This window comes from Rattus rattus, chromosome 2 (assembly GCF_011064425.1).
Source record: "Rattus rattus isolate New Zealand chromosome 2, Rrattus_CSIRO_v1, whole genome shotgun sequence".
NCBI classification, from domain to species: domain Eukaryota; kingdom Metazoa; phylum Chordata; class Mammalia; order Rodentia; family Muridae; genus Rattus; species Rattus rattus.
In genome coordinates, this window is record NC_046155.1 from 242,691 (window position 1) to 264,871 (window position 22,181).

The 22,181-nt window shown below is 40.5% G+C and overlaps 1 protein-coding gene and 1 non-coding gene across 2 annotated transcripts in view; both read right to left on the bottom strand.

The window, feature by feature from the left end:
- Positions 1-2,623: 2,623 nt before the first annotated feature.
- The window catches only part of Atl3 (atlastin GTPase 3), a 45,127-nt gene continuing 25,569 nt past the window's right edge, over positions 2,624-22,181 (bottom strand). The window contains exons 6-13 of the mRNA XM_032896446.1: positions 20,615-20,671; positions 20,245-20,337; positions 18,921-19,059; positions 11,249-11,376; positions 10,656-10,712; positions 9,738-9,809; positions 8,015-8,446; positions 2,624-7,257 (exon numbers count right to left, since the gene is read on the bottom strand). Of these exons, the coding sequence (XP_032752337.1) occupies positions 7,171-7,257; positions 8,015-8,446; positions 9,738-9,809; positions 10,656-10,712; positions 11,249-11,376; positions 18,921-19,059; positions 20,245-20,337; positions 20,615-20,671 (1,065 nt within the window). The 3' untranslated portion in view covers positions 2,624-7,170. The remainder of the gene's footprint in view (positions 7,258-8,014; positions 8,447-9,737; positions 9,810-10,655; positions 10,713-11,248; positions 11,377-18,920; positions 19,060-20,244; positions 20,338-20,614; positions 20,672-22,181) is intronic.
- Positions 13,781-13,911, bottom strand: LOC116894987. Its single transcript, XR_004387178.1, has one exon. It is a non-coding gene; the product is annotated as a small nucleolar RNA SNORA19 (small nucleolar RNA).

Here is a 22,181-nt window from a genome sequence, read left to right on the forward strand (position 1 = left end):
ACAGATTTATAGGTGATGTCTCACATTTCACTTGGGTCCCAGACAGCATCTATGATGGTCTCTGATCTCCCCTCTTGTGTCCTAACCAAATGACATCTCCTACAAACCATACTTACCTCCCAAAGTATTCAGACCAGATGGCGTACCTTTTTTCTTTTGGGTAGCAGTGTCAGGATGCCTCCAGAGCACTCAGAGTTCTCTGCAGCTGGTATATTCTTCACTGCTCTTGGAATCCTGATGCCCCAAAGTGCCAGGATTCAGTCTCTGGAGATCTTGCTGGGGGCCTCCAAAATGAATGAGAAGCCCACCAGAGAAGACCACTCATACAAAGTTTATAGCCAATTTGTTGGCAAGTCAGGTAGCAGAAGGGCCTTTTCCCTGCCATGCTCAGTCTCTTTGTAAGCAAGGCCTGCATGCCTGGAGACCTCTGGCCAGGAGGTTCCTAGATTACTCAGATGGCTGGGCCTAACCCCTTCAGGCCTGCGAGCTGCAGCACACCCACCCCCATAACTCCCAGGAGCCCCATCTAGTTGGCCTCAACCTAAGGAGCTCCACCAGCTAGACCCTATCCCTGAGGAGCTCCAAAGGCTAAGGCTTGCCCCTAGAGTTCTCTAAAGGCCCTACATCCATTCCCAGCCCCTTGAGGTGTAAAGTGGCCAGGTCCCATCTCCTAGATGGCCCTAAAGGCAGTTCCCAGCCCCGAGGCTGAATGGCCAGGCCTAGGAAATAAAATATATCAGTTTGACCCAAGATCAGGTCACATAACTCCTCTACTCCCAGGCCACCCTGGAAAGCCTGCATCCCACTCATAAGAATCCCTAAATAAACCATGTATTCTGCTCAATTCTCTGCTGCCTCTTCAGAGCAGAAGTAGCCACCCTCTTGCCCCCCACCCCTAATAAAACTCTGTGAGGTTTATTGTATTGTGACTTTGCTGTAATCCTTGGCTCCAAAGTGTCAGGAAATCTTTCCCATCTAAGTTGTAACACTTATCCAGTCAAAAATCATTATTCCAGTTGGTAGGAACTACTCACATATTTGGGACCCAAGCATTTAGAGCAAGGGGTTTTTAAAGGTAAAACCCACATCTACTTCCCTCAGCAGTTACACAGGGATGTCTTGCACAAGCAGACAGTATAACAGAAGCCAAGATAAGCAGTTAGCTGGTGGACAGTATACAAATAGGCAGTTTAACAGAAGCTAAGTTAGTTTGAGTATCTTGACCTCAAGTTCCAAGAGTTGGGTTATTTTCCACAGATTCTCCATCAAGATCAAAATCTAGCTAAACCTACAAAACAGCCTCAGCGATAACATAAGATGGAGGACCTCTGTACTGTCTCACCGTTATAACTACTCTTCTATTGTTTCCATCTCCAGCACTACATGAATATAAGATGGAGGACCTCTGTACTGTCTCACCGTTATAACTACTCTTCTATTGTTTCCATTTCCAGCACTACATGAATTGGATGTGGCACAACTTGATCCTATAATCCCAGAGAAGATAGGTAGAAGCGGAATCAAGTATTAATCAGATAAATAGTGTAAGGGCAAACTGAGCAACTGTTGACCTTCATCGACCTATGCAGATCTGCCCAAGACCTAGGATTTGAGGACGTTAAGGAGTGAGGACTACAATTTAATGTCGCAAATTTTACTTCAGTTTCAGTGCATTATATATACAAATGCAACAAAGAAAGCAATGATCTAAAGAAGGTCCAGTCCAAAAAAATGTAAATAAATGCCAATAAACACATAATAAATATCAACAGAGCATCCCTTTCCCAGAACAGACCAACTTAAAAACCGTCTCTCAAGACAAAACAATTGTGGCACAATTGCCTAGCGAGCTCTGTTGATTATTATATCTGGAAAAGCAGAAGGCAGCCATATCCAGATTCAGAGCACACTGAGGACAGCACTCATCATGTCCTTTCACCAAACTGGGTTCTACAGCTATCTTCCTACATCCAAAAAGTAACATGTCTTATAAGTCGATTGCAATTTTTGTCAGAGGCACAAAATCATGTTTGTAAACAATCAAGGGAACAAACACATTTGCAGTAAATGGCTCTCTGCCTTTTTTACTGGAGACTCTTTCACAGTTCCCCAAGGCATTGTTCACCATGTACCATAACCATGTTCTGACAAGGAAAGAGAAGAGAAGGGGGGCGCATGGTGTAGTGGCAAACTCCTCCAATCCCAGCGCTGCTCTAGGCAGAGGCTGGTGATTGCTGTGAGTTTAAAGCCAGCCTGAACTCTATCCTGAGGCCAGCCAATAGTGAGTGTCAAGGCTGCATAGTGAGACTTTTAAAAAACAAAACAACCACAAAGCTTTCTCAGGATTGGAGAAACTCAGTGCCACTTCCCCATTGCCTCCCCGGTCACCTGTGGAGAGGAAATATTTCAGCACTCTCCCTATCCTCCCCACTGTGTGAGACTACAGTTGGAAGACACAACAACCTTACTAGCTCACTGCTAACCAGGTTCAATGTCACTGTGGAGGGAAAAGTGAGCTGCCTTGCCATTGTCCCATCTCTGACCAGGTCACTAACTCCCCTGACCAAGCCGCACTCTGTTCTATAGATCCTTCCACAAGAAGAACAGTAACAACAAACACAGGTGGTGTGGTGGTGTGATCTTTAATCCATTAAATGTACAACCCAAAAGTGAAACATCATCATTGATTCCCATTGTGCTTTTAAAAAAGTATAGTTTTAAAGCCATTCAAAGGCAAACGACCTATCAGAAAGTATAACAAGTCATTTTTAAGATAAAATTGAGAACAATTGTGTATATTCAAGATTTAACTCTTGTAAGGCTTACATTCATAACAATTTTCATCACTTTTGAACTATAAGGTTTAGGCATCAATGTGACTGCTCCTTTGTCAGAACACTGCACTTCAGCTCTAGCTCATGAAATTCTTTCCCATAAGGCTTTCTGGTCCCTGCTGTGGGGTACATAGGTGACGACTTCATAGTTACGATCCCATCCTTTTTGTTCATTAGGTATTAACATGTTAGGGTTTTGTGTGTGTAAAGGATTTCAGGATTTTCAGAGACAAGTTGATCTCTGTGAGCTTAAGGCCAGCCTGGTCTATATAGTGAGTTCTAGAACAGACAGGTTCACACACTGAGACTCTTTCTCAAACAAAACAACAAAAGATGTAGGGATTCAAGTCACAGTACCCAGTTGGGCTTTTCCTGGGTGTGAGACAGGACACTATCGACATTTTTAAAAACCCCAATTACCTGTTAGCGTGTGAAGGCAGACATTAAGAGAAGGCACCATGACAGCTTTAAAAAGCTGGACAAGCGTCTGAACCAGGATACCCTGATGGTTCTAAACACAGTAAAGTCTGGGGGAGCAGATCTGGCAGCAGAAGTGCATTTCCTGTCTAGGTACTCCCATTCTGTGGGTCAGTTCATTCTTGACCATTCATCCCCACCCCCACCCACCCACCACCTATTAATGTTTATAAATGGTGATCCCAGGGCCACAGCAGAAAAGCACTTCAGCAATCCCTAGCTACAAGACAGAGTCTCGTTTTCTTTTCATACACCCTAGATTAGTCTAAAGCATGAAAAGGTGGATGAGAACCAGTGTCCAAGTACAACTCCTGATGAAAACAACTGTAGCCACTACAACAGGCCACTCAGACAGGATTACTTTGCACTTTGCTAAATGAGGCTTCCTTATGGCCTCACTTCTGACCCCCTCCCCACAAAAAAATCAAATCATACTCAATTACATTCCAAAAAACCTACACAAACAAAATAGGTCTTTTTGATACTTCCATGGTACTTTTGGGGGGAGGAAATTTTTTTCCTTGCTTGGGCTTATATTAACATACTGAATTTTTGTCTTATTCACATATCCCAGGTACCAACCACTGTGTGTGAACTACTGAAGAAACTACAAGGAAAATCGTGCTTATCTGTCTTGATGAGAGAGGAAGTGAATCAAGAATAACCATTCGGAGGCTTGGCCCAGGACACAGGAGTTGTCAAACATAAAACCTCTGGCCGGGGCTGCACAGAGAAAGAGAAAGGAGTAGAGGGAGGGAAGGAGGACAGAAATAAATCACATACATCTATGAGACATATTTTTGGGACTCTTCAAAAGGGATGCTCAAAATTTATCGCAAGTAAATAATGAGAGACTTCTCAGTGAAACAAAGTTTTGACTTTATCCATTTGATGACAAGAGGCAAACCTGGTGGACAGAACGAGCGCCTGGCACACACACAGCCTGGAACACACACAGCCCTGTGATTGTGACCCCTGTATCCCAAAACAAGACAAAAACATCCCCGGCAACAATTAGCTTTTCCTACAGTAAGTTATTCTTAATGTTCTGAAATCTCCATTGTGATTATATAAATGTGCTCCACATAGTGACAGGAGTGCACAAAGTAACTTTGCCTACACAGAACACCTACAGGGACACTGCCTGACTCCTTCACATCCCTGAGCCACAGGAAAAGGCTGGAGTTGTTAACAGACTCTTTCAACCAGTTATGAATCTCCTCAGAACTATTTCGAGCCAGTAATAAAAAGGCATTTTGTGTTGAAAATTGTGATAGAAAAACAATTTAAAGTTAGAAAACAGGCCAAAGAGAACTCCTAATAACCCTCAAAGAAAACTTTATAAACATGTCCCAGGAGCAGAGTAAGTTAATTAATGGAATACTCACTTTAAACACACACACACACACACACACACGAACGCACACGCGCAGATGTAATACTGAAGCATTGACAAAGTTTCCCTGCATCATCTGCCTCCCCATTAAGAGTAGAAGCAGAGGTGGGTGTGGGGACACACACACAAGCTCAGCACTCGGGGAGTCTGAGGCGGCAGAACCTAAATGCAAAGCCAGTCTAAATGACAAAGTAAGCTGAAGGCCAGCCTAGACTATATAACAAAACCCTGTCCCCAAAACCCTGTCTGACTTTATCTCAGTGTCAGCAGTACGTAACTCAATACAAGCTTTCAGATAGGAGACATCACCCGAAAACTCTACTACACCAGGAGTGAGCTTCCAGCCCCTTACAGTCAGCCATCAATCATGAGCAGTGAATAGTTTTAAAACAAGCTGCAATTGTTCCCAAATGTCAGAACAAAAGGAAAAATTACCAACATTTTCAGGATAAGATGGTATGAAAATATTTAAAATGCTTAGTATTAGTTCAGGATTCACTACATGTTTGACTGGAAAACTGTTACTAAACATAAAGCTGTGATAAAACTAAATGCAAGACTTCCTTTTCTCCTACCTTCCATTCATACCCCACGTACATAAAATTTACACTAGGTTTTGCCAAAACTCTGCATCTCCTTCCCAAAACAAAATTCGAATTATCTCAAAAATTAAGGCTTCTATACCTTCAGGTATGTTTTAAGAAGGTTTAAGTCCACAATAATTCACTATTACAGGTCAAAGAAAAAAGCAATAGACAAAACTTTATCACATAATCAAGGGAGATGTAAAAAAATAAATTTTAGAGTCTGAGCAATTGTCCTTCCTAAGCCAAATATTTTAAAACTGCTAGTCTAACCAAAAGAAGAATCAAGAGGGAATGTTTGTTTTCTGTTTTTTTTTAAGACAGTTTCTCTGTGTAGCCCTGGCCATCCTGGAATTTATTCTGTAGACCAAGCTGGCCTCAAACTCACAGAGATGATCTACCTGCCTCTGCCTCCCAAGTGCTGGGTCTAAACATATGTGCTAACCCACCCAGCTAAAGAGGTATTTTAAATAGTTTGGCTAGACTAAATATACATACTTCTTCAGTGGAGGGGAAAAAAGGAAAGTTTACTAAATAAAATTAACAGTCTAGCTTTGATATCATGAACATTAGATAGTATACAGAATAAAAAAGTTTGGGGCCAGGCACAATGGTACACAGAGGCACAAGTATCTCTATGAGTTCAAGGCTAGTCTGGTCTATGCCAGGCAACACCATCACACACACACACACACACACACACACACACACACACACAGCAGTTTGAGTAAAGACTTTAGATCAGATCATTTGGTATTAGCACTAGATAAAATGAAAGTGATCATTAATTAAAAGGAGTAATATTTGATAATGCCTTTTCTCTGTTGAAAATGACTATTTTTATGACTGACATAAATGTACAGTGAATCTCACCAAGACACAAATTCAAGGTGACTTATCAGAGGTCACAAGGTTCATTCAAACTACAATTTTACCATGCAGTCTCTAGCTCATTCCTTTTATTATGAATCACTGCCTTTTTAAGGGTAGTTGCCTCTTTTCTAGTTTCTAGAAAGAAACTATAGAAATAAAATAAAAATAAAAAAGCAAGTTCAACAAAACTGCCAGCTTTCTCGGTATAAGACCTTACAATCTGAAACAGTATTAAGTGATTTAGCTTCTTTCATGCTGCATAGCAAAGAGAATTCATACAAATAAGGCTTTGAAGCAAGGATGGGACCACAAGTCTGTACTGTATTCAACTACTTGAGAAGTCAGGGAGGGAGGAGGACGATGGAAAGCTCACAACCACCTGGGATCTGAGTCGCACAGGCAAGCGGCTGAGGGCAGCTGCAGGCTGGGCCACTGCTTAGCACACTCAGGCAATGGTTCAGTCACCAGTACTAGGGAAAAGGTTTACGTGTAATAAGTGTCACTTCAGTGGGCTTTCATTCTCAGCCTTTTTCAAGTTGTGTAAACTTTTTTAAAAGACAAATCTCCAAAGGTACAAAAGAACTAAAATCCAAAATCCAGAAGAGAACTTGATCCAACAAAACCACATTTCATGAGGTTGTCCTCCATTCCTCAGCCTCCATGGCTGCAGAGGGATGTACTGGTTTAAAAGGCACTGTGTGGCACATCAAAGACTTAAAAGCTGCATTTCTGTTTTCCTTTTCGCCCCCACCCCACCCCTTAAAGTGCAAAAAGCAGAGAATAGAGAAAAGAGTAGCCTTGAGTCTGTAACAGCAAGAAAAAGCACTGCTTCCAAGACAAGTGCAAGTGGAAACTATAGCCAAGGTCAGCTCATTTACTACAGTGCCCTGTCTCAGATCTTCCAGGATGCTCTCAGATCTGCCATTCCCCTGGAACTGAACCCATGATGGCATTAGCAGAAATCCAGACGCTGACTGGGCTCTTGTTGGATCTTCCCATTAAGATGCTATTGAGATTTTTTATCAGCAGGTGGTCTCCCAGCGATGGTATCTCTTACAGCAGCCTGAGTAGAATTACCAATGTGAGAAGAAGCCTGCAAAAATCCATTTAGTCCATATATTAGTTAATGAATTAAAACAGGGCATGAAAAACCTAAGTCCTAGGAGATAACTTCCAAATATCTTTCCCCACCAGCAGCATGCTGAAAAGGCAGTGGGACTGAGATGACCATGGTGAGAGGAAACCATGATGCCATAGCTGACTCCTAAGTGTCAGAAAAGCATCTGTTCTTCTGCTGTGGAGGTGAAGGCTTGCTCCCCTGGCTACATACTATTCACCTGACTAACCTATTTATGTCACAGAAAAAGAAACAAACTAGTCCTAAAAACATACAAAATGACCAGTTGTAGTGGTACATACCTACAGGCTCAGTCCCGGAGGCCAAGGTAGAAAGATTATGAATGTATTACACAGTAAGCCCCAGGCCAGCCTAGACTACAAAAAGACCCTGTCTCAAAAAATAAAATATGAAAACTGGAGCTCATCCACGTCTAGCAGATAGTATGTACTCATACCCACAACATCTGTAGCACTTAAAAGCTATTTGGAGACAGCAGAATCAGGAGTTCCAGAGTTCAAGTTCATCCTCTTCTACAAAAAGACCCCTTTTTGCATTAAGGGGCCATTTTCAGGCATTAAACAAGACATCAGGATTAAATATCAATATTCTAAAAATGAATAAAATGTAAGGCCCATCAGAAAATGGGCTTATCCCCTTTTTCATTATGAAATTCCTTTTACTACAGAAGCACAATCACCACAGACCCTCAGTCTCTGCCAGTAGCACTTACCTGCTCTAACACATACGCTGCACCAGAGTCAATAGCTCCACCCAGCTCAAGATACTGCCCGGAGTATCTGATGTACCCCCAGGTAAGGAGTGCTATCAACAGCAGTCCAACCATACAGTTGAACAGCTGAGCCACAACCTCAAGCCCGATGAAGCCGGTTAAGCCTGAGGCTATGTACAACACAGCTATGCCTGTGAACAGAACTGCAGGGGTTCGGAAGGTGCTGAAGACGTTCTTGCTACCATTGTGTTTGCAGAAGTTCTCATACAGTTCTGTGATTTCCTCCTCTAGCTCCTGCTGGTAACGGAAGCTAAAATCCTTCCCACCCATCTTTTTGGTCTTCTTAAAGTGGTCCAGAGCAAGTTGTTTGAATTCTTGGTGCTTTTCTTCTAAAATGTCTGGAGACAAATAAGGTTTCTCTCCCCCACAAATCTAAAAATAACGAGAACACACGCTGAAAATTCTTGTACATGCCAAATAAAATAAGTAAAAAGACACAGTAAAGATTAGAATGCTCTTAAGAGTTTAGAAAAAAAGCTTAGAAATTAACTTCAGAAAATATTCAAGGGAGACTAAGGATATAACCTACATGTTAAAGTATTTGCCTTATATGCACAGAGGCCTCGGTTTAATCCTACTACCATATAAATCAGTATGGTGACACAGATCTGTAGTCCCGACCCTCCACAAGCAGTTACAGAAGGATCAGAAAAGTCAAGATCATCCTCAGCTACCTGAAGAGCTTGAGGCCACCTAAGCTACACTTGTCATTCTGCTTAAATGACAAGTCAGAAAAGCCAGAAAAGACAAACATCCAAGGCCAAAGCCAGACATTGTATAAAAATACAAAAATCAATTAGAAGCTTGGTTAGAAATGGTTAATAACCAGACCGTGGGAGGCTGGAGAGATGGCTTACTAGCTAAGAACACTTGTTGTTCTCACAGGACCAGAGTTCAGTTCCCCACACCCACATCATGAAGCTCAAAACCTCCTGTACTAAGGCTCCAAGAGGTCGATGTGTGACTCTGGAACATTCAGGCACCTACAGGTACAGAGATATACACAGAAACTCTTAAGAGATATAGCAGCACACATTTGTAATCTGGGACTCAGGAGACTGAGACAAAAAAATTGCTATGAATTTGCAACCAACTTGGACTCCATCTTGAGAAAAATAAAAACAACTAGAAGATCCCAATTACATAGAAAGGCTCTGTTTCAAAAGAAAAGAAAAATTAAAATGTAATAATCCGAACATCCCAATTACTAGGGTGACCTGGAAGACAGCTTTCTGTCTCATCATCTTAAGAGGCGACAGCTCAGAAGTTAAAGGAGGGCTTCCAGCTTTTCTAGACCAGCAGGCTGAATCTCTAACACACACGTTAGGCCATGCACAATCACCTGGAGCTGCAGCTTCACAGGCTCCCATGCCTCTTCTGGCCTCCATGAACCACATCTATGTGGCATGCACACACAAGGACTCATGGGTGAAAACAAACTGTTAAAGCACATTCCTGTGGAGCAGCATTAGTGAGGTGCAGGCTGTGCAGTCAGACACCCTCCGCTGGCACAGGGGTCCTCAGACCAGCCGGTTACTTAAACCTCTGTCTCTAACAAACAAAAAGGCTACACTGAGGGGATCCAGGCTGGGCCTCTGGAGTCAGTAGCCGTGCAGTAGCCGTGCGTAGGGAATGCCGCCTCAGAACAGGGCCGCCCACGTACCTCCTCCATGTTGCTGTAGTAAATGTCTTTGGCAGAGGCTGCGGCTGCCAGGTTGTTGGCTTCAGCGGTGGCCTTTTAAGAAAACAAAGTATGAAATACTTCTCGTAACATGTTCCCAGAAACAAGCAAAAATAGCTCTCTTCCTATTCCCATTTTTCCTTATAGGCCTGTTATTTTTTTTATATTTCCATATAATTCAACTCATAAAATACATACTTTCACCAATTTTTATGCCAAAACATCTATTCTGACACTTAAGAATCTTTACCATAAACCAAAGCTCTAAAGCTCAAGAGAACATAATCTCCTTAACTTTAAACCTGGCTGATGCTACTATGGGCTGGAGATGAAACTCAGCGCAGAGCACTTACCTAAGCAACAGGGGTGAGGCACCTGGGCTCCATCCCAGTGCCTCAAAAAAAAAAAAAAAAAAAAAAAGGAGGAAGAGGAGGAAGGTAGAAGGTAGAGAAGAAAGAGAAGATAGAAGGCGGAGAAGGAGAGGAAGAGGAGGAGGGGCAGGAAATTTTTCATTATACTACAAGTCACAAGGTCCAACAATTTTGTGAAAATATTTTGCTACTAAAAAAATCAGTATTTAGCAAGAAATATCCACATATTCAGCATATGAAAGTGAAAAGCTGTTTTAAACAAATGAGCGGAGAACCCTTTTCAGCTCAATCAAACAAAGCAGAGCTTCCCACCGTGCCAGGAAGAGCAGCCCCGACTGCACTGACTGCTCTATAAAGAGCACAGACACAGCAGAGGTACATACACTTGCTGTAAAGAACACTCTTAATGCTCAAAGAAAGGCGATTAAACGAGAGTGGCCTTGCTCTCTTCTTCAGGACTCAATTGTATCTATTTGGGTCAATTCTATCAACTGAAAAATGTCACTTAGAATACCAAAAACTTCATTACCTGAAGCATGGATTTCGGGTGAGGCAGATCTTCTCCTTGGTAAATTTTAATATAGGCCTTAAAATATAAAGATAGAAACTATCACAAAAATATATAACTCTAAATATTTGCTCATATTTAAAATAGTGAGACCACACAAATGCATTTTCCTAAAATCCTAGATCAACAATCAAGAATTAGCAGAAGCACGACACACCTCTGAGTGCATGTTAGCATTTTGAGTTATCTATATTCTCAAGCACACATGCCTGCCAAAGTCAGGATTCCACTCAGTCCTCCATGCACAATGGTCTCACAACCTGTGGATAGAGATCATCCACCTGGAGACAGTTTTGTCCCATGTGTGCATCTCCTACTCACAGCAACCTCCTAACCAGCTTCTGTCCACATCATCTTCCTTGAAGACACAGGAATGACTAATCCAAGAGAGGGCAAAGAACATTATTTGGTTCTTATGCCCATACTGCCACCCAGTGGCCCACTTCTGTAAGGACACTAACATCGTAAAATACCTCTGACCATCTCCCCCAGAAAATTACTAATATTAAAATCAACTTTACACAAAGCAAATTAGAACTAAAATTCATATTTACCTTAAAATATTCCAAGAGTCCCCGGCAGGTGACTTTTGAACCATTGATCTCCTTCTCCATTAACTTAGATGGGTTTAGTACATATGGTATTAGAGTCTGTAGCTGTTCTTTGAATTCACTAGCAATATCTATACAGGGTCATAAAGAAAGACACAAGAAGCCAAAATGAGCACAAAAACCTCCTAGAGAAAGAGAGTTATGGCTATGCTTGCTATCTTCTGGCTGTGACCAGGCTGCTGATAGACTTCTGTCCTAATGCACTTACATTTGTAACCTTCCTTCTTGTCCAGTTCAGAGCAGAATATCCACAATAGCCTCATCTTGGTTTCAATTCTGGGATATTTCATTTATTCTCTTGCTTTTTAAGAAATTACATGGTTTAGCTTGGCTTGGCTTTCAGGACAGAATCCTGACTACTTACCCAGGGCTGGTTTCAAATTTGCAATTCTCTTGCTTTTGCCTCCCAAGTCAATATCGCTTTTTACAGAATTAAAAGAGTGTATTCAAAAACAAAATAACCTCTTCGCTTGCCCCCTGCTTTTGCTGCACCCATACACTATCCCTTAAAATAAACAGGAAGTCACCATTTATTTGCCTTGTCTTTGCTAAGATTTTGTCTTAAAAGAGAAAGCTCTTGCCTGGCACTATGATTCACACCCACAATCCCAGCAGGGGGTCCTGACAAAGAATCAAGAAGCTCAAGGTCAGCCTGGGCTACTCAGTGAATTTGAGACTAACCTGGGATGCCCATTCATTCTATCTCTAAAAAAAAAAAAAAAACAAGATAATAAAACTTGAAGAAGTGGCAGCATTTGTACCTTCTGCTACTTGCTAAGTATCTTCTCAGTGGCTCCCAGGCCACCCTAAGATAAAAAGACCATTATGTCAGGAAAGTGATGTACTCTCTGCTGTTTGCATAAGGTTCTCAAAGCAAAATCAGGGGACTCATGGATAGAAACATTCTTTCTTCAAAGTATGAATAAACAAATCCAACTATGAAGATGCAGGAGAATTAAATTACCAGCAATAAGATTTATACAAATTTTCTAATGTCTTTATGAGTTTCCAACTGCCAAATGAAAATAAAATTTTGCCAATATCAAGACAGAAAAGATCTTCAGCACTCCATAAATGTAATTATAATATAAAAATGAACCCATTAAATTTTAAGAAATAAAAAGGTAGGACAAATTGTTAACCTCACACTTGAGTTTGGAGATGGCTCGGCAGTTAGGAGCACTGGCTGCTCTTCCCAGAGAGAGGTAGATTCCCGGAACCTACTCGGTGACACATGACAGTCTGTAACTAGTGCTAGAGGCTCTGAGCCCTCTTCCGGCCTCGGCAGACTATACCCATTCAGTGCATAGACGCATGTGCAGACAAACCCACACACATAAAATAAAAATAAACGCTAAAAAATTCTATCTTAAATCTTTCTATACTGGATCTTTTATACTGAAAGTATAAAGAGGTAGAAACTATACTGTTCTACAGTATGCTTATGTATATTAACTATAGAACCCTACACAAAATAGAATTTCATTCAATACCTTTTAATCCTCTGGGAATTTTTTAAAAAATGTGTACATTTGTGCATGTGCACACATGTGCATGTGTATGTGTGCCACAGAGTGTGTGTGGAAGTGAGAGGACAGCTTGTGGTAGTCACTCTATTTCTACTATGTGAGTCTAAAGGAACTGAACCCTGGTCAATAGGCTTAGTGAGCCACTGGGTTTCTCTGTGCAGCTCTGGCTGTCCTGGAACTTCTTTGTAGACCGGGATGCCCTCTAACTCACAGAGCTCTACCTGTCTCTGCCCCCTGAGTACTGGAAAGGTGTGAGCTGCTGCAGCCATACCACTTAGCTTCCAGCCTTCTTTTTAAGGATGAGAATATATTATCTATTTTTTAAAAGATTTATTATATATATAGTATTCTACCTGCATGTATGCCTGCAGGTCAGAGGAGGGCATCAGATCTCATCACAGATGGTTGTGAGCCCCCATGTGGTTGCTGGGATTTGAACTCAGGACCTCTGGAAGAGCAGTCAGTGCTCTTAACCTCTGAGCCATCTCTCCAGCCCATATTATCTATTTTTTTTTCTTCTTTCTTCTTCTTTTTCTTTTTTCTTTTTTTCGGAGCTGGGGACTGAACCCAGGGCCTTGTGCTCGCTAGGCAAGCGCTCTACCACTGAGCTAAATCCCCAACCCCACTATCTATTTTTAAACATTTTTATGGTTTCAACTTTCATGACACTGAAGTACTATTTAAAAAACACAGGGACCAAGTAGGATGCAGATGCTAAGATTTACAGATCTCAGACTACTCATGTCTCTACTAAGGCTATTCCAAAAATAACAGCTTTTAATTCATAAAAGAACTGTCTCCTGACAGTGGAGCCCAGTTTCTCAGGACATAAAAGAAGACTAAGCCCTGGCGTTTGCTTAAAGGGAACACTTAAATAGCTGCTTTCGCAATCCCCCTACTCCTGTGAAGTTTTCTTTTTTTCTTTTTTTTTCCTTTTTTTTTTTCTTTTTGTCTGAAGGGGACTGGCAGAATTACTATATGCAGTTACTCTGCTAATGAACCTTCAACTATTAGTATAGCACATAAGAATTAACACTGCTCCCACAGTCAAAGGAAAGCAGGTCAATGAATGTGCAGTCTGTGAAGTTTTCTTTATGCTGATGGAACAGCATCCTGCTTCTGAGGAAACAGGTAAAAGTCTCAAAAAGCAGTTGATCATCTATCTGCAAGAAACAGGAGCTCAGCTTCTGTCTGAGCAGAGACTGCACTGAAATCACCAAGTCTGGCAGGGGGAGCCGTTCCTTACCTGCTGAGCCAGCCCACAACAGTCCTACCTACAAGTACACCCCCAATAAAGTCAATCACATGTGCTATGTGCCAGATATGGTGACACACACCTACAACACCAGGACTTGGGCGGCTGAGGCCAACCCAGGCTACCTAAAGAGTTAGAGGCCAGCTTGAACTCTGTGTATCAAGACCCTGTGTCTCCAAAATTTTTAAAAACCTGTGTGGCTCTCAAACTAGTCCTATCAAATATTTACATGTCTTCTATGTTTTTCAACATAGAATTTATTCTTCACTGAAACTCAATAAAGCCATGCCTGAAGGCACAAGCTGAAAATCCCAGAATTTGAGAGGCTGAGGCAGAAGGACTGAGTTCAAGGTCAGTATGGGCTATTATAATGAGTTATAGGCCATTCTAGGACACAGCAAGACATAGGCTCCAAAAAGAAGCAGGTACAATAACCCTCAGTGGCTAAAAGAGGCTTGGCTATGCAGATCTACTGACCTGGACCCCACTAAAGTGTAAAAGAGAATCACCTCCACAAACCTGTCCTCTGACCTTGACTAACAAGGAGCAGCAGTCCATAAACAATAACAAAATAAATAAAGCCTTCAACCTTAAAAGCTTCTCTAAAACTATAAAAATATCCATCTATAAATCTAAAAGTAGAGTCATGTATCACTTAGCAACAGGGATAGTCTAAGAACTGTGTCATCAGGTAAGTTCCTCACTGTGCTAACGAGTGTGTAAGTACAATCTACACAGGGCGGACTATGACACATATGGGCTCTATTATCTCTGAGACCATTTGCGTAAAAGTCATCGTTGAGTGAAAAGTTATACAGTACCTAACTATACTATAGGTCCTTAGACATACATAAATTTTGAAATTGAGGTTAAAAAGAAAAATTATACTTTTAAGTGTTTTCATTTTTACAAGTACTTGGGAACTAGGCACAGTGATACTAATCTGTAATCCTGGCACTGGGATGAACAAAACAGGAGAGGAGCAGGTTCAAGGGTAGGCTGTAGTAGATAGCTAGTTTGAGGCTAGCAAAGAGCTACTATACAAGCAAGACTGTATCTCAAACAATACATTACGACTTAAATTTTTGCATCAGATTCATTCATCACATTAATTATTTTCAAATTTATTTTTTATTCGACATTTAATAATTTACCCCTGACTTCTCTGTATATACATACACATACATCCAAATATCTACCTAATTCTTTTTTCTTTTTAAGATTTATTTATTTGGGGGCTGGAAAGATGGCTCGGAGGTTAAGAGCTGAGCCATCTCTCCAGCCCCTACCTAATTCTTTTCAGTAATTACTTTCTTTAATTTTTGAGACAAGGACTCCCTATATAGCCCAATCTAGCCTAAAGTTTGATACTCCTTCCTCTGCCTTCCTAGTGCTGGAACCACAGGTGTGCACCACCACACACACCTGGCTCAAGACTGAACTTTAATCCTCATAAGTACACATTTGGTTTGAAGTTATCCCTTATTATAATATATAATATTACATCATGTATATATAATTGTATATTATATAAATAAATATATGTATAATAAAATAGGTATATAATACATAATATTAAATATACATCCTTGAACACAATTTTTACTCATTTATTTGGGCAGTTCCTTGGGATAAACTCTTAAAACAGAATACTAGATCCAAGAACAAAGCACTTAAAAAAAAAAAAAAAACCAAAAAAAAAAAATTAAATTTAGTCAGATAGTGGTGGCACACGCCTCTAATCCCAACATTCAGGAGGCAGAGGTATGTGGATCTCTGTGAGTTTGACACTGGCATGGTCTACAGAATGAGTTCTAGGACAGCCAGGGTTATCCAGGGAAATGCTGTCTTGAAAAACCAAAAGTCAAAGCCAAAACAAAACAATACAAAAAACAACAAACCGATAACATACTAATAATATATTTGTGTTTTTCTGATTGTTATAAAGGTTTACATATTTTCAATACATACACTTACAGGTCACAGTCACACAACCTTTAAAAACTACCTGCTTTCTACATAAAAATGCTAAAATGAACTGAGTTTCAAAATAGACGGCTTTGAAATATCAAAATGCCTTAAGACAGGAAAAAATTGACATTTTTCCTGTGCATACACCTGGTAACCTGAGTTCCCCATGAGACAAGGGCATGACATGAAAAGTCACTGACCTATCTATCCCCCTCAGCTCACCTACTGGACACTATGAACATGTCCACAATTCCAGCATTTAGAAAGTGAAAACAAGACAACTGTTCCAAATTCAAAGCCAGCCTGGTCTACATATCAACTCCCAGGTAAGCAAGGGCTAAACAGCAAGACCTTAACTCAAAACAAGCAAAAACCCAACAGTCTGGATTTGGTAAAAATACAACTGAAATGAAGTGTCATAACCCTGGAAGAACACTACCAACCAGGCACAGCAATGAATACCTTAACCCCAGCAGTCAGGACATAGAGGCAGGAAGATAAGTTCAAAGTTACCCTTGGATATCAAGTGAGTTTGAGGCTAGCCTGAGCTATAGAGATCCTACCACTCCAAAAACAAAAAAAAAAACAAAAAACAAAAAAAAGGAAATATATACATACATATATATACATATATATATATCATTATATATATCATATGATATATATATCATTACACACTTACACACACACACACAATGCACATGCACACACACGGATGCGAACACATGAATACACTTAACTTTAACTTTTTCTCCCTACTTAACTCTAAAAAATTCTCTCCCAGTTTTTTAGGTTACAGGTTCTAGCTCCATTGTTTACCTAAACAGATATCTCTACCAAAACCAGGCCTCACTCTTGACTCTCTCAATCACTGAGCAACAAGATCTCACAGTATCCCCTTTAGGAAAGCTGCCAATCACACAAGTGTCAAACAGATGGTAAAGGTTATGCCTTTCAAATTCAGTGCTTCAAAGACTTAGACCAGCTAGTCTGTAAATCTTTTTAAAAGATTTCTTAATGGGGTGGGGGCGGAGTAAGCGGCTCACTTAAGAGCACTGCTCTTCCAAAAAATCCCAGTTTGATTTCCAGCACCTACATGATGGCTCAAAACTACCTATAACTCTAATTCTAGAAGATCAGACACCCTCTTTCTGGCCTCTGCACATACATATGGTACATATAAGATGGCAAACCCCATACACATTAAATAAAAAAATAAATCTTTGGGGGGGGAAAAAAAAGAGAAAATGGCTCCACGGCCAGGCATACCTGTCACTGCAGAGGACCCAGGTTGAGTTCCCAACATCTACATGAGGCTCATGACAATAAATAACGCCAGTTCCAGGGCACCCAGCACACTTTTCTGAGCTCGGCATACACAGGACACACACACATGCTATATTACATACAAGCAGGCAAGACACTCACACACATAGAATAAACCTAAAGAACGGCTGAGGGCTGGAGAGATGGCTCAGCGGTTAAGAGCACCCGACTACTCTTCCAGAGGTCCTAAGTTCAATTCCCAGCAACCACATGGTGGCTCACAACCATCTGTAAAGAGATCCGATGCCCTCTTCTGGTGTGTCTGAAGACAGCTACAGTGTACTTATATATAATAAATGAATAAATCTTAAAAAAAAAAGAATGGCTGAGTTTCCATTTCAGTTTATGTGTATGTATGTGGCAGCATGCACACAAGTGCATTATGTTCTTGACAGTACCCAGGAAGGCCAGAAGAGGGCATCATATTCCCTGAAACTACAGTACAAATATTTGTGAACCATTTAATGTGGGTGCTGGGAATAGAACCCAAGAGCACTCTTAACTATTGAGTTATCTCTGTAGCCTCATGTCTGTACATATTGACTTAAACAAATATTATTTATTCTTCTTAGAGCAACTAAACCAAAAAGAATGAAAATTATATATTTCATATTTACTGAGGCTATTCTTAAAGGGCAAGTTGTCCTGGTAACTCAACATGAACATACTCTATAAAGACTTCCTCCAAACAACAATGAATTTCTATTTCCACGGTGCAGACTTTAAGGCACCAGTACCCAGTTGTGCACCTCTGCCCCACTGCTTTTAGCTAAGTACTTTGAGTGAGTTGCTTAACTTTCCTCATTTTTGCCAGCTTCCTGATATAGAGATAAATAAAGTGATGTAACTTCATGGAATTACTGTGAGCTTAGTATTAAAGCATTTTGCACAACACTGGGAACCCAACTGGACTGCAATGCTGACAGCAACATATCGGTGTTTTAGGGAAAATTAAGAGACTCAGATCAGCCTATCAACAAACTGTTTAACAAGTATAAACTGTGGGACAGCCATCAGGTGACTCAGGGCCTCCAGGAATAAGGAACAAAAATAAGATAATGGTACCCAAGCATCTCAACTCTGATTCTCTAACCTACCATTGACCCAGAACTTCCTGACATTAGCCTATGACCCAGCATCTCGTTTTGGTAAAAACACAAAGGAGTCGAGCATAAATAGTGCTTGGTTGTGTATCATGGTACTTTTCCTGAGAAGCTATTTTTACTCGAAAAATATTGGATCTTAGATTCCAGTCTTCCTTCATTTAGCATTTTGATCTCTTATAAAGCAGAAACTACATTCTTAGGAAGAGCCCTGAAGAACAGTACTTCATTTTCAGTTAGTGAACTGGCAAAGTACTTCTGATGGTCAGAGTAAGGCAGGAGGGAAATCTGAACTATACTAACACTGTTCTTTCTATGAGACCACATTTATTCTCATGACATCCATTTGATTCATCATCACTGACTCTTACTGCTCATTATGGAATTCCAAAGATCAAATCACATGTACAACAACAACGTCTATAACACACCTTTCAATTTCCCATCAAAGTCAGGGCTTGTGGCCACCTGGAGCCCTGGATGTGGTAAGAGAAAACAGGTGACATCCGAGAAACATGAGTGAATATGATTTCGAACGTTCTGAATTTCTTCATGTTGATGTTCCTTCACCTGCCAAGGAAAATCAAATTTACAAGCCAAAGACAATTTGGTATTCTTCACTAGCATCAGGACAAAGGAAAGAAGACTTCCTGGGTGATAGATCACAGTGACCAATGGGAAGAGCCATAGCCCCAAGAAGTAGTAAGTGTACACGAGCATGAGGCTCTCCTAGCTAACAGAGTAGAGACTAAAGACTTGGTTTTCAAAGGTATTGCACAGCACAAGGTATTGCACAACACATAAGGAGAACAGAAAGCCTGTAGGCCAGAAGGATCCAATAAGTTAGCAGTGACTGACGAAGGTCTCCTGTGCTTTGGTTTTAGGAACAGGCTAGGCTTGTTTATATATATATGCCAAGGCAAATAATATTGAGTAAGGGGTTGAGGATCTAGCTCAGTGGTAGAGCGCTTGCCTAACAAGCGCAAGGCCCTGGGTTCGGTCCCCAGCTCCGAAAAAAAAGAAAAAAAAAAGAAAAAATAATAATATTGAGTAAGAACAGAATTACAATTCTAAATATGATAGTCTAAAGGCACATATAGAACCTGATTCAAAATAACTGGAAATTACAATTACAAAGGCCTTTTGCTCAGAGTTCCTCTCCACAGTGTCTATATATTATATAGAAGAACCAGGGGGTTCTTCAATTTTACCATGAAAAAACTTATACTAGGGCCAGAAAGACTGCCATCTTTCTGCTAAGCAGGTAAAGGTACTTGCCCATCAAGTCTGCCAACCTGAGTGTAATCCCTGAGACCCACATGGAAAAGAATTGTTCCCTGACCATCACATGAGTACTGAAGCACTCTTCTCTCTTTCTCTATCACACACACAAATAAATACATGTAATTTTAAAAATTTTAAACAAAAAATTATCCTAGTTTATACTAATATTTATAAAAATTTGAGAGTATCATTTTCTTTTTAAAAAAAAATTTAGTTATTATATATAAGCACACTGTCACTGTCTTCACACACACCAGAAGCATCAGATCTCATTACAGATGGTTGTGAGCCACCATGGGGTTGCCGGGATTTGAACTCAGAACCTTTGGAAGATCAGTCAGTGCTCTTAACCACTGAGCCACCTCTCCAGCACCCCAGAGTATCATTTTCAATGATATTTTTTAAAGACAATATTCAAAGGCAAATGGGAAAGTTACTAACTTTAGAAAACCATTCAGATTTCCTACTTACCTGTAAACGCTTATCCAAAAACGACATTCCTCCTTGCAGTCCATAGTTATATTCATAAGGAAAACTCCAGTCTCGAACCAAAAACATCAATGTCTGTTGTGACAGAGCAGAACAGAATTACAACACTGTATAAGTGCATATTCAAGATGAATTACAGTTATTACCACAATATTTTCTGCTAATTTTTTCAAAGGGGGCAGAGGCATGCTGAAAGGGACCAGCCTGAGCAATCTAGCAAGACTGTCTCAAAAAAAAGAAAATATCCCTATAGCTTATAGGATATAATAAAAACAGGCAGCTCTGGGTTATGAGCTGTAATTGCTAAACTGCAAACTAAACAAAGGTATGAATGACATTCACAGTGCTTTACCTGGAAAGGTTTCTGGAAAATTTCATCCATTGCCAGACGGCCATATTCTGTGAAGAGCTTTAAAAAAGAGAAGTTAATGACTTGTAGGACAACTTTATTTAAAATAATTTTAAGGTATTCTTTTGCAAAATATTTGGGATCTAGCGAGATGGTTCAGAGGTTAACAGCATTTGTTCTTCCAAAGGACCAGGGTTCAATTCCTAGCACCCACATGGAGGTTCACAAATTCCATCCAACACCAGGCATATTTATACATTCGGAAGAAATATTCATGCACAAAAAAATAAATCTAAAAAAATTAAATATTCATTTGGCTGGGCCTAGTTACCTTTAATCGCCATGAGCATTTTTAATCACTATGAGCACTCAGACCAGTATGCAGGGACATTTCCATTTGTGTTATCTCCCACAGCAAAAGTCCTGGCACCATGTAAGTAGCTACCCAATTCAAACGACTGAGCACCTTCACTAAGATTAGGACTCCCACACATACTGCCTGCTTCTTCATGAAGCCACACTAAGTGTAATAAAATAAAGTTTAATTATCAAATTCATAGGATAAGGGGGACATGAAATAATATGGCAGTACAAATAACTTGTCAAAAATACCACAGAAGAAAAGAAACAGATGAAAAGTGTCCAGTTCTGGCTTTTTCTGCCCTGTTAACAAATGGGAGGAAACAGAGATCCAAGAAGTAAAATATTCTCTCAACAGAATCCTTAAACAACTGAGAAATGAAAACCTGAGTTCCTCCAAAGAGGGGTGAGGAAGTGGGACTACCAATTGAAGCAATGTTTGGAAATCGCCCCAGGTCTCTCCCCTCTACCAAAGAAATGAATGCAAGAGTAGTGTGTGTGCAGTCTTAATCAAAACGAAAAGGCCGAGCAAACCATTCAGTAGGTAAAAGCCCGAGAACCCAACCCAAATCCAATCCCCAAAACCTTGGCTGGCTCAGGACTCACATAATAAAAGCTGTTTGCTTTTATTTCTTTTTTTAATGTGTATATCCGTGCTGTGTTGCTGTTGTTTGTGTAATGTGTATGTCGTATGTACATGTAAATGCACATGTTAGTGTATATATACGCATGTCTATGTGAGACCAGAGGTTACTGTCAGGTTTCTTCTATACTTTTTTTTTCTTCTATACTTTTCAACCTTTGTTTATGAGACAGTGTCTCACTGAACCTAAGCTAACCAGTTTCCTAGACTACTAGCCATTAAGCTCCAGATAACCTATTTCTACCTCTCCATCATTGGGGTTAGCAGACTACCACGCTGAAACTCACTATGTAGACCAGGTCCATCTGCCTCTACCTCTTGAGTGCTGTGATAAAAGGCACGCACCACTACACCTGGTTGTCCACTTTACATGAGCTCTGGGGACTCAAACTCAGGTCTCCATGCTTGCCTACCAGCCACTTCAATGACCACGCCTCTCTTTCTAGCCCCACCCAGCCACAGCCTTTTCATCCTATCCCTCCTATTCTCTGTCTTCTTCCTGTACTCAGACACACCATTTTCGTGTCTAGATTCCACATAGGCTAGAAAATACATGATATTTTATCA